Source organism: Carcharhinus amblyrhynchos, chromosome 13, assembly GCF_965287045.1.
Source record: "Carcharhinus amblyrhynchos chromosome 13, sCarAmb.v2.hapA, whole genome shotgun sequence".
Classification (NCBI taxonomy): domain Eukaryota; kingdom Metazoa; phylum Chordata; class Chondrichthyes; order Carcharhiniformes; family Carcharhinidae; genus Carcharhinus; species Carcharhinus amblyrhynchos.
This window is the reverse complement of record NC_137336.1, coordinates 71,374,182-71,387,651: the sequence shown is the minus strand read 5'-3', so window position 1 is coordinate 71,387,651 and position 13,470 is coordinate 71,374,182. Positions and strand designations below refer to the sequence as shown.

Below are 13,470 nucleotides of genomic sequence, written 5' to 3'. Positions count from 1 at the left end.
TTAAAACAGATGAGGAAGAACTACTTCTCGCAGAAGGTGGAGAATTTGTGGAACTCACTGCCCCATAGCGCGGTGGAGTCCCAATCATTAAATGGTTTTAAGGAGATAAATACATTTCCAGTTGAAAAAAAGGGGTTTGGGGAACAGTGGGGAGATGGATTTGTGACCAGGGAGAGATCAGCCATGATCTGATTGAATGGCAGAGCTGGCTCGAGGGGTTGAATTTGCCTGCAGCTGCTCTTAATTCCTATGTTTCTATGTTCATATGGGTAGATGCAGAATAAAGCCCTTCTAAACTGTCCCCATCAAACATTACCAGGACAGGTACAGCACGGGGTTAGACACAGAGTAAAGCTCCCTCTACACTGTCCCCATCAAACACTCCCAGGACAGGTACAGCACGGGTTTAGATACAGAGTAAAGCTCCCTCTATACTGTCCCCATCAAACACTCCCAGGACAGGTACAGCACGGGGTTAGATACAGAGTAAATCTCCCTCTACACTGTCCCCATCAAACACTCCCAGGACAGGTACAGCATGGGGTTAGATACAGAGTAAATCTCCCTCTACACTGTTCCCATCAAACACTCCCAGGACAGGTACAGCACGGGGTTAGATACAGAGTAAATCTCCCTCTACACTGTCCCCATCAAACACTCCCAGGACAGGTACAGCACGGGGTTAGATACAGTGTAAAGCTCCCTTTACACTGTCCCCATCAAACACTCCCCAGATAGTTACAGAATGGCATTAGCTACAGAGTAAAGCTCCCTCTACACCATCCCTATCAAACACTTCCAGGACAGGTACAGTATGGGGTTAGATACAGAGTAAATCTCCCTCTATACTGTCCCCATCAAATACTCAAAGGAGAGGGACTGCCGGAGTTAGATACAGAGTGAAGCTACTTCTATACTGTCCACATCAAACACTCCCATAACGTGTGATTAGACAGAGTAAAACTCCCTCTACACTGTCCTCATCAAATATTCTCAAAAGACGTACAGCACAGAGTTAGATACAGAGTAAATCTCCCTCTACATTATCCCCACCAAACACTCCCAGGACAGGTACAGCACAGCACTAGAAACAGAGTAAAGCTCCCTCTACACTGTCCCCATCAAACACTCCCAGGACAGGTACAGCACAAGGTTAGATAGTGTGAAGCTCCCACTACACTATCCCCACCAAACACTCCCAGGACAGATACAGCATGGGGTTGGATACAGAGTAAAGCTCCCTCTACACTGTCCCCATCAAACACTCCCAGGACAGGTACAGCACGGGGTTAGATACAGAGTAAAGCTCCCTCTAAACTGTCCCCCATCAAACACTCCCAGGACAGGTACAGCATGGGATTAGATACAGAGTAAAGCTCCCTCTACACTATCCCCATCAAACACTCCCCAGATAGTTACAGAATGGCGTTAAGTACAGAGTAAAGCTGCCTCTACACTGTCCCCATCAACACTTACAGGACAGGTTGAGTACGGGATTAGATATGGGATAAATCTCTCTCTATACTGTCCCCATCAAATACCCAAAGGAGAGGGACTGCTGGAGTTAGATCTAGAGTGAAGCTACCTCTACATTGTCTACATTGAACGCTCCCACAAGAAATGCAGCTTGTGATTAGACAGAGTAAAACTCCCTCCACACTGTCCCCATCAAATATTCCCAGGACAGGTTAGGGTTAGGGTTGCGGAGTTAGATACAGAGTAACTCTCCCTCTACATTATTGAGCAAAGTCCAAGTGAGCAATAAAAATAGGGGACTCGCTAGTTAGGGGCCGGGACATGTATTCACTGGCCGTATTCAAGACTCCAGGATGGCGTGTTGCCTCCCTGGTGCTAGGGTCGAGGACATCTCTGAGCCATTGCATGAAATTCTTAAGGGGAAGGGTGATGTGCCAGAGATCATTGTGTACATTGGAACCAATGACATCAGTAAAAAGAGGGATGAGATCTTGCAAAGTGAGTATAGGGAATTAGGGAAGATGCTGAAAAGCAAAACTTCAAGGGTAGTAATCCCGAGATTATTAGTGCAGGAATGACATTCTCCCTGACTAGTAAGACAACTGCTCAATGTTCCAGGGTTTCGATGTTTTGGACTAGATAGACAGGGAGGTAAAAGAGGTGCAGGAGTTGCATTACTAGTCAGGGAGAATATCATACCTGTACTCAGAGAGGAACTCCTGGAGAGCTCACCCACTGAGGCAATATGGGTACAGCCAAAATAAGAAGGGTGCAATCACTCTGATGGGATTATACTATAGGCCCCCCAACAGCCCTGGGACATTGAGGTACAAATATGCAGGCAGGTTATGGAAAGATGCAATAATAACACAGTTGTCGTAGTGGGTGACTTTAACTTTCCCAATATTGACTGGGGCTTAGACGGGGCAGAATTTGTCAGTTGCAACAAGAGGGTTTGTTGAAACAGTATGTGAATAGTCCAACTGGAGGAGGGGTCATACTGGACCTTGTATTGGCAAATGAGTCTGGTCAGGTGACTGACCTTTCAGTAGGGAAGCATCTTGGAAACAGTGATCACCACTCCTTAAGTTTTTTTAAGATAGCTAGGAATAAGTCAGGATGTTGTGGGAAGATAATAAGTTAGGGGAGGGCAAATTACGACAGAATTAGACAGGAGCTAGGAAGAGTTAATTGGGAGCAGCTGGTATTGGGCAAGTCCACATTTGACATGTGGGAGTTGTTTAAAGACCTACCCATCAGAGTTCATTCCCTTCAGGAAGAAGGTCAAAGATGGTAAAGTAAGGGACCCTTGGATGATGAGAGAGATTGTGAGTTTCGTTTAAAGGGAAAAAAGCATCTGTGAGGTGTAGGAAGCTAAAATCGGACAGGGCTGTGAGGAATATAAAGCAGAAAAGAACTCGTGCAGGGAATTAGGAGAGCAAAGAGGGGCCATGAAATGACTTTGGCAGGTAGGGTTGAAGAGAATCCCAAGGCATCTTACACAAACATTAAAAATAAGAGGATAACTAGGGAGTGGGTAGGACCACTTAAGGATAATGGAGGGAACTTGTACTTGGAAGCAGAAGCAAATGGAGTTCAATCCGGGCAAGTGTGAGGTGCTGCACCTGGGGGGATCATATGTTAAGGGTAAGTATACAGTTAATGGCAGGAGCCTGAACAGCCTTGATGTACAGAGATATCTTGGCGTTCAAGTCCATTGCTCCTTGAAAGTGCTATACAAGTCGATAGGATGGTAAAGAAGGCATATGGCGTGCTTGCTTTTATTGGTCAGGACATTGAGTACAAGAGTCATGTTGCAGCTTTATAAAACTTTGGTTAGGCCGCACTTACTGCATTCAATTCTGGTCTTCACATTACATGAAGGATGTGGAGGCCTTGGAAAGGGTGCAGAAGAAGTTTACCAGGATGTTGGATTAGAGGGTATAAGCGATAAGTTGAGGCTGGACAAATTAGTGCTGTTTTCTTTGGAGAGACGAAGGCCGAGGAGAGACTTGATTGAAGTTTATAAAATTATGAGACATATTGATAAAGTTGTCAGTCAGAATCATTTTCCCAGAATTGAAATGTCTAAATCTAGGGGGCATGCATTTTCGGTGAGAGTTCAAAGGAGATGTGAGGGGCAAGTTTTTTTACACAGAGAGCAGTAGATGTCTGGAATGTGCTGCCAGGGCTGGTGATGCAGGCAGATACGATATGGGCATTTAAGGGGCTTTTACATAAACACATGAATGTGCAAGGAATAGAGGGATATGGACCAAGGACAGATGGAAGAGGTCATATTAGGCCAACATCGTGGGCCAAAAGGCCTGTTCCTGTGCTGTATTGTTCTGTATTCTATGTACGCTGTGCCCATCAAACACTCCCAGGACAGGTACAGCACGGGATTAGATACAGAGTAAATCTCCCTCTACACTGTCTCCATCAAACACTCCCAGGACAGGTACAGCATGGGGTTAGATACAGAGTAAATCTCCCTCTACACTGTCCCCATCAAACACTCCCAGGACAGGTACAGCACGGGGTTAGATACAGAGTAAATCTCCCACTGTCCCCATCAAACACTCCCAGGACTGGTACAGCACAGGGTTAGATACAGAGTAAATCTCCCTCTACACTGTCCCCATCAAACACTCCCAGGACAGGGACAGCACAGGGTTAGATACAGAGTAAATCTCCCTCTACACTGTCCCCATCAAACACTCCCAGGACAGGTACAGCACGGGGTTAGACACAGAGTAAATCTCCCTCTACACTGTCCCCATCAAACACTCCCAGGACAGGTACAGCACGGGGTTAGATACAGAGTAAATCTCCCTCTACACTGTCCCCATCAAACACTCCCAGGACAGGTACAGCACGGGGTTAGATACAGAGTAATTCAAATTGTTTAAGGAGTTAAACTAATAGTCATTGTCTTTTTTTGTACTGACTGTATTCATTACTTTGGTCTGCACCACACTTTTAAGTGACACGTGAAGCATGCATAATTCTTGCAGCGACACACTGGGAGTGTTCTCCGCCACATTGAAAACATCCTTTAACCCTCACTGTTGCAATTTTTCTGTAAGGCACAGTTGCGCCTGCATTTGGTTTGTTTTGCAGCACAGCCATTTCCCACTATAAATGATTTAGCTGGTTTGGCATGCCATACAAAGCTTGCAACTCTGTTACACCCTGCTCCACACATTCAGTCAGCTGGGCCAGCTCCACATGTTTAACTTTGGTCTCCACCAGTAACATTTCCTTGTATAATTAAGCTGTTTATACCACAGACCATTCTGCCCCTTAACATTTCTCCTAATGCTGTGCCAAAAATGCAGTGTTCTACCAGTTCCCTAACTCTTGCCATGAAACCTGAGAATGTCTCCCCGGCTCTCGGAATGTCATGTGAAATTAGTATCTCAGCGTAATGATTGAGGGACGGGATTTTTGACCAGCTTCACTGGCATTCATGTCTGGACCATCACTGTGCCAGCCAAATAAAGCGTAAAACTCCTTCTACACTGTCCCAACAAACACTCCCAGGACAGGTACAGCACGGGGTTAGATACAGAGTAAATCTCCCTCTACACTGTCCCCATCAAACACTCCCAGGACAGGTACAGCACAGGGTGAGATACAGAGTAAAGCTCCCTCTACACTGTCTCCATCAAACACTCCCAGGACAGGTACAGCATGGGGTTAGATACAGAGTAAATCTCCCTCTACACTGTCCCCATCAAACACTCCCAGGACAGGTACAGCACAGGGTTACATATAGAATAAATCTCCCTCTACAGTGTCCCATCAAATACTCCCAAGGACAGATACGGCACTGGGTTAAATACAGATTAAAGCTCTCCCTCACTGTCCCCATCAAACACTGATGTGGAGATGCCGGTGTTGGACTGGGGTAAGCACATTCAGTAGTTTCACAACACCAGGTTAAACTCCAACAAGTTTATTTGATAGCACAGATCCCGGTTGAGGCCATCCTCATGTGTGGAACTTGGCTATCAGTTTCTGCTCGGCAATTTTGTGTTGTGTGTCGTGAAGGCCGCCTTGGAGAATGGGGTTACCCGAAGATCAGAGGCTGAATGCCTGTCACGGGGATCTTCGGGTAAGCATTCTCCAAGGTGGCCTTCATAGAACATAGAACAGTACAACACAGTACAGGCTCTTCGGCCCTCGATGTTGTGCCGAGCTATGTCCAAACCCAAGATCAAGCTATCCCACTCCCTATAATTCTGGTGTGCTCCATGTGCCTATCCAATGACAGCTTGAAAGTTCCTAAAGTGTCCGACTCCATTATCACAGCAGGCAGTGCATTCATAAGAACATAAGAACATAAGAAATAGGAGCAGGAGTAGGCCATCTAGCCCTTCGAGCCTGCCCCGCCATTCAATAAGATCATGGCTGATCTGTTGTGGCTCAGTTCCACTTTCCCGCCCTCTCCCCATAACCCTTAATCCCCTCTCTTATCAAGAACCCATCAACCCGCTTCTTAAAAATATTTAGCGAGGCAGCCTCCACCACTTCAACGGGCAGAGAATTCCAGAGATTCACCACCCTTTGAGTGAAGAAGTTCCTCCTCAACTCCGTTCTAAACCGCCTCCCCTTTATCTTGAGGCTGTGCCCCCTAGTCCTACTGTCTTTTTTGAGCGGGAAGAGTCTCTCCACCTCTATCCTATCCATCCCATTCATCATCTTATACGTCTCAATGAGATCTCCCCTCATTCTTCTAAACTCTAACGAGTACAAGCCTAGTTTATTCAGCCTCTCCTCATAGCTCAATCCCCTCAACTCCGGTATCAGCCTAGTAAACCTCCTCTGCACTCCCTCCAGGGCCAAAATATCCTTGCGCAGGTGCGGCGCCCAAAATTCCACACCCCAACCACTCTCTGAGTAAAGAATCTACCTTGGACATCCCTCCTATATCTCCCACCATGAACCTTATAGTTATGCCCCTTAGTAACAACTACATCCACCCGAGGAAATAGTCTCTGAGTGTCCACTCTATCTATCCCCCTCATCATCTTATAAATTTCTATTAAGTCACCTCTCATCCTCCTCTGCTCCAAAGAGAAAAGCCCCAGCTCCCTCAACCTTTCCTCATAAGACCTACCCTCCAAACCGGGCAGCATCCTGGTAAATCTCCTCTGCACTCTCTCCAATGCTTCCACATCCTTCTTATAGTGAGGTGATCAGAACTGAACACAATATTCCAAATGTGGTCTCACCAAGGTTCTGTATAGTTGCAGCATAACCCCACAACTCTTAAACTCAAACCCCCTGTTAATAAACGCTAACACACTATAAGCTTTCTTCACCGCTCTATCCACTTGAGTGGCAACCTTCAGAGATCTGTGGATATGAACCCCAAGATCTTTCTGTTCCTCCACATTCCTCAGAACTCTGCCATTGACCCTGTAATCTGCATTCAAGTTTGTCCTACCAAAATGAATCACCTCGCACTTATCAGGGTTAAACTCCACCTGCCACTTTTCGGCCCAGCTCTGCATCCTATCAATGTCTCTTTGCAGCCTGCAAGAGCCCTCCATCTCATCCACTACTCCACCAATCTTGGTATCATCAGCAAATTTACTAACCCACCCTTCAGCCCCTTCTTCCAAGTCATTGATAAAAATCACAAATAGCAGAGGACCCAGCACTGATCCCTGTGGTACACCGCTGGTAACTGGCCTCCAGTCTGAAAATTTTCCTTCCACTACCACCCTCTGTCTTCTATGAGACAGCCAGTTACTTATCCAATCGGCCAAATTTCCTTTTATACCACAACTCCTTACTTTCTTCATGAGCCTACCATGGGGAACCTTATCAAATGCCTTATTAAAATCCATGTATACGACATTAACTGCTCTATCTTCATCTACACACTCAGTTACCCCCTCAAAGAATTCAGTCAAATTTGTGAGGCAAGACTTGCCCATCACAAAACCATGCTCACTATCCTGGATTAAACTGCATCTTTCCAAATGGTCATAAATCCTATTCCTCAGGATCTTTTCTATTAACTTACTGACCAACGAAGTAAGACTAACTGGCCTATAATTCCCAAGGTCATTCCTATTTCCTTTCTTGAAGAGACGAATAACATTTGCCACTCTCCAGTCCTCTGGCACAATACCTGTGGACAGTGGGGACCCAAAGATCAAAGCTAAAGGCTCTCCAATCTCATCCCTTGCCTCCAAAGTATCCTAGGATGTATCCCATCTGGCCCAGGGGAGTTGTTTACCCTCAGGTTTTTCAAAATTGCTAATACATAGAACATAGAACATTACAGCGCAGAACAGGCCCTTCGGCCCACGATGTTGCGCCGACCAGTTAAAAAACAATGACCCTCTAACCTAAACCAATCCCTTTCCGTCCATAAACCTATCCACGGATCTCTTAAACGCCCCCAAACTAGGCGCATTTACAACCGCAGCAGGCAGGGCATTCCAATCCCTCACCACCCTCTGGGTAAAGAACCTACCCCTGACATCCGTCCTATAACTACCCCCCCTTAATTTAAAGCCATGCCCCCTCGGGCTAGCTTTCTCCATCCGAGGAAAAAGGCTATCACTGTCCACCCTATCTGAACCTCTAATCATCTTATGTTTCAATAAGATCCCCTCTTAGCCGCCTTCTTTCTAACGAAAACAACCCCAAATCCCTCAGTCTCTCCTCATAGGACCTCCCCTCCATACCAGGCAACATCCTGGTAAACTTCCTCTGCACCCTCTCCAAAGCCTCCACATCCTTCCTATAATGTGGGGACCAGAACTGCACACAGTACTCCAAGTGCGGCCGCACCAGAGTTGTGTACAGTTGCAACATGACGCTGCGACTCCTAAATTCAATCCCCCTACCTATAAACGCCAAGACACCGTATGCCTTCTTAACAACCTTATCTACTTGATTCCCAACTTTCAGGGATCTATGTACACATACACCTAGATCCCTCTGTTCATCCACACTATTCAGAGTCCTCCCGTTAGCCCTATACTCGACACATCTGTTATTCCTGCCAAAGTGAATTACCTCACACTTTTCCGCGTTAAACTCCATCCGCCACCTCTCGGCCCAGCTCTGCAACCTGTCTAAGTCTCCCTGCAAACTATGACACCCTTCCTCACTATCTACCACACCTCCGACTTTGGTGTCATCAGCAAATTTACTAATCCACCCAACTATACCCTCATCCAGATCATTTATAAAAATTACAAACAGCAGTGGCCCCAAAACAGATCCCTGAGGCACACCACTCTTCCCTCAAAACATCTACCTCCTCCATCCGATCAGCCTGTATCACCCACTCATCTTCAAAAATTTGGCCCCTCTCCTTAGTGAACACTGAAGAAAAGTATTTATTCAATGCCTCACCTATCCCTTCTGACTCCATGCACAAGTTCCCACTACTATCCTTGACTGGCCCTAACCTCACCCTGGTCATTCTTTTATTTCTCACGTAAGAGTAAAAAGGGGTTTTCCTTGATCCAACCCACCAAGGACTTCTCATGCCCCCTGCTAGCTCTCCTAAGCCCTTTTTTTAAAATTCATTCCTTGCTACCTTGTAACCCTCAAGCGACACGCGACAACGCAGAGTCGCTGAGCAGAAACTGATCGCCAAGTTCCGCTCACATGAGGACGGCCTCAACCGGGATCTGTGCTGCCAAATAAACCTGTTGGACTTTAGCCTGGTGTTGTGAGACGACTTACTGTGCCCGTCAAACCACTCCCAGGACAGGTACCGTACGGGCAAAAATACCAGGGCAAGGCTTCCTTTACATGGTCCTGTTAATGTGGTTAATGGGGATTGTCCCAAAGGTGTGTTGTATGGAGCGAATTCCAGAACTTAGTTCTGGCCAAGCAACCTTGTGGTTTTTAACTTTGGTGTGATATGTGTGGGGGGGAATGATGGAATATTTCAAGGGGCAGAGTTGGGGAAGTGCAGAGAAGTCGGAGTTGACAAGAAGGAGTGACAGACGGGGGCGGGGGAGGTGGGCTGAGGATCCCAGGGAGGGATTTCCCCCTCCCCAGCCACTCATTTTCCTTCCCGCTCCTGATATTCCTGAGCACTTATCCCTGTCCTTCTGAAATCCAGGGAAGACATTGTCTCCGAGCTGTTACCCCGGCAACTGTTCCCCGGCGGCCCTGGAATGCTTGGTTGCCAAGGAGACTGCCTGGATGAGGCTGATTGGAGCAGCGGGGGGTGCTGCTGGTGGGGTGGGGGGGAGCGAGTCTCAGAGACCGTCCCCGCTCAGCGCTGGGCTGCTCTCTGTGTGTCTGTGTGTGTGTGTGAGTGTGTGTGTGTCTGTGTCTGTGTGTGTGTGGGGGGATTATAAACAGCACCGGCTCCTCCATCGACACAGACTTGTTGACGAGGCTCCGGAGAACAGAGAGAGAAGGTGCAGGAGAAAGAGGAGCGCTCACGTCTCTCCCTTACATCTTCTCTCCGTCTCTGTCTCTCTCCATGTCTCTGTCTCTCTCTATCTCTCTCCATGATTCTGTCTGTCTCTGTCCATGTCTCTGTCTGTCTCTTTCTCTCTCTCTGTCTCTCTCTTTGTGTGTGTGTCTCTCTCTCTGTCTTTCTCTCCCTACATCTCAATCTCTCTGTGTCGCTGAGTCTCTCTCCATAGCTCTGTCTCTCTCACTGTCTCTCTCCATCTCCGTCTTTCTATATCACACACTCACTCTTTGTCGCTCCACCTCAGTCTATCTCTGCCTCTCTCTCTGTCTGTCTCTCTCTTTCTACATCTCAGTCTCTGTATCATTCAGTCTCCCACTCTCTTTCTCTCCATGTCTCTGTCTGTCTGTCTGACTCTCTCTCTCTCTCTGTCTGTGTGTGTGTGTCTGTCTGCCTCTCCCTGTCTTTCTCTCCCTACATCTCAGTGGCTGTGTATCACTGAGTCTCTCTCTCCGTAGCTCTGTCTCTCTCCATCTCTGTCTTTCTCTCTATCTCACACTTTGTCGCTCCATCTCAGTCTCTCTCTGTCTCTCTCTCTCTCTGTCTATCTCTCCCTGCTTCTCTCTGTCTTTCTCTTTCTACATCTCAGTCTCTCTGTATCACTTCGTCTCCCACTCTCTGTCTCTCTCTGTCTTGCTCAGTCAAGCTCTCTTCCTGTCTCTCTGTCTGTCTCTCGCTCAGATTCTCTCAGTGTCTCTCTCATTCTCTCCCTCTTTCTGTACCTCCCTCCGTCTCTCTATTTCTCTTCATCAAACCCTCTCTTCCTAACAATCTTCTCTTTCCCTCAGATCATGGCAGACACGGAACTGGTGCAGTTTGCTGCCTTGCTTGATGATCTCTCCTCTAACATCACGCCAGAGGACCTGAACCAGCTCAAGTTGGCCTGTAAGGAGGACATTCCCAGTGAGAGGAGTCAGGAGCTAACTGGATGCAAGGAGTGGTTTAACTTCCTGGAAAAGCATGACAAACTCTCCAAAGGTAGGAGCCTGAATGTTGGCCACAGGCTTCTCTCCACCAAGTTTCAACACCACCCTCCTGCCCACTGCCAGCCTGATATTTGATGCCAGTGGCTGCAGCCTTGATGGCCAACTCCCAGGGCAGGCTTTGAGCAGCCAACTAGGCCTGGCCTGGGATTAGTATGTCAACTCCTCCCTCCCCATGGCACTCACACTCTCTGCAGGCCAAGGTCAGAGGGTCGAAGATAACACGCAATGGAGATCGGAGTTGGGGTGGGATTGAAAGGGAGGAAGACTGGAGGTGAGGGGGGGTTGGAGGGGTGTTTAATTAAATGGATCTTTCTGAGATTGGACTGGCTGGGTGAGGGAGGGAGGTGAGCACAGTATAACTCCATTCTGTGTGCCCTGTAGATAATCTCTCGTATATTGAGCACATCTTTGAGATGTCGAGGCGCCCGGATCTTCTGACCATGGTGGTTGACTACAGAACCAAAGTCCTGAAAATCTCCGAGGACCAAGAGATTGAGTCAAAGTTCACACGGATCCCGAGCGCCGTGAAGTACAAAGGTAAGGAGTCACCCAGATTGGAGGGAGGAAGAGAAGGAAAGAGGGCAGGGGAGAGGGAGGGAAGTAGTGAGGGAAGGAAGAAGTGAGAGCGGGAGGGAGGGAGGGATGGAGATAGAGAGGGCGGCAGAGAGAGCAGGCAGAGGAAGGAAAGGGACAGAAACATGAAGATAGATCATACAACCCTACAGTGCAGAAAGAGGCCCTTTGGCCCATCGAGTCTGCGCTGAACACAATCCCACCCATATCCCTCCATCTTATCCCCATCAATCCCTCTAACCTACACATCCCTGGACACTAAGGGGCAATTTCTTAGCACCAATCAACCTAACCCACACATCTTTGGACTGTGGGAGGAAACCGGAGCACCCGGAGGAAACCCACGCAGACACGAGGAGAATGTGCAAACTCCACACAGACAGTGACCCGAGCCGGGAATCGAACCCAGGACCCTGGAGCTGTGAAGCAGCAGTGCTAACCCACTGTGCCACCCTCTGGGCTGAGAGGGTACAGAGGGAGATAGGGGTGGAGATACAGAGGGAGGGGGGATAGGGGATGAGGGAGGAATTGCTCAGTTTGGGGGGAGTAAAATGTGATCATTTCTCTCTCTCTCTCTCTCTCCCTTTTCCCAAGATGTGATTCGACAGCCCTCGGAAGATGAGATCATCAAACTTCAACTGCCTCCGAAGAAGGTCTGAGCTTTGCCGGCGAGACTGTCCTCGAAGAGAGAGAGAGAGAGAGAAGAGATAGACAGAGAGAGAGATAGAGAGAGACCAAGAGCGAAGGAGATAGCTGTTTAAAAATAACCCTTTAAAAAAAATTAACCTACATTCATGCTCCGTAGCTCTTGGCAAAGCCGCAGAAACAGATCTCCGTGTGTGTGAGGATGAAATGTGATATATTTCCCGACTGTATTACTTTGTGTTGTCTCCAGATTCCTGCGTCTCTCACGCCAGGTCCCCACCTTCCCGGCCCAGCTCTCCATTCCCTCCCTCCAGCTTCTCCATCTCCTGTGTCCCTCCCCTGCATCCTCCGATCCCGGGAGAGAGAGAGAGCCTTCTCCCAAAACCTCCCCCCCCCGCCTCCGGGGCAGCAAAGCAACTCTATGCAACGCAGGCAGGTTCACCCTGTCTGAAAAGCCAAGAATCTCAATTGTGTCTGCCCCGCTGCCTGTTAGTGAGGGGAGAGCCGGGGGGGGGGAGAGGGGGTAGAAGGAGAGTGTGGGTGTCGGGAGCAGGCGGAGATCTCTCCCCCCCCCCCCCTCCCCTCCCCACCCCCGGCGAGCTCCCTGGCACTCTGGGGAAGGACTGACACAAGGCACTCGACTCACCCGCTAACCCTTGTCGTATTCTTTCTATCCCCGCACACGGTGCAGAGCCAGGCTGCTCGTGGTCCCTGTCGCTGTTTTATTAACTGAGGTTGTGGCATTAAAACCGCGTTGTGCATTTCGAAAAGGATCCGGATCTGTGTTTTCTTTCTGTATTTATCTGTGAGTTTGTGTGAGAAAGTGTATGGGTGTGTATGATTGTGAGAAAGTGTATGGGTGTGAGAAAGTGTATGAAGGTGTGAGTAACTGTATGGGTGTGTATGTGTGAGAGAGTGAGTAATCATAGAACCCTCCAGTGTAGAAAGAGGCCCTTCGGCCCATCAAGTCTGCACTGAACACAATCCCACCCAGGCCCTACCCCCATATCCTTTATCCAATAATCCCTCTAACCTACACATCCCTGGACACTAAGGGGCAATTTCTTAGCACGGCCAATCAACCTAACCCACACATCTTTGGACTGTGGGAGGAAACCCACGCAGACACAAGGAGAATGTGCAAACTCCACACAGACAGTGACCCGAGCTGGGAATCGAACCCCAGGATCCCTAGAGCTATGAAGCAGCAGTGCTAACCACTGTGCTACTGTGCTGCCCAATATAGTGTGCGACAGTGTGAGGACGATCTTACTGGCTCATCATACCAGTCGTTGGGCATATGATCCGGTAAGATTGTGA

The 13,470-nt window shown here is 48.2% G+C and overlaps 1 protein-coding gene across 1 annotated transcript in view; it reads left to right on the top strand.

The window, feature by feature from the left end:
- pea15 (proliferation and apoptosis adaptor protein 15) overlaps positions 1-12,923 on the top strand; it is a 29,941-nt gene extending 17,018 nt beyond the window's left edge. Inside the window, exons 2-4 of the mRNA XM_080201824.1 lie at positions 10,735-10,924; positions 11,314-11,469; positions 12,100-12,923. Coding sequence (XP_080057950.1) covers positions 10,738-10,924; positions 11,314-11,469; positions 12,100-12,164 — 408 coding nt within the window. The 5' untranslated portion in view covers positions 10,735-10,737 and the 3' untranslated portion in view covers positions 12,165-12,923. The remainder of the gene's footprint in view (positions 1-10,734; positions 10,925-11,313; positions 11,470-12,099) is intronic.
- The last annotated feature ends 547 nt before the right edge of the window (positions 12,924-13,470 follow it).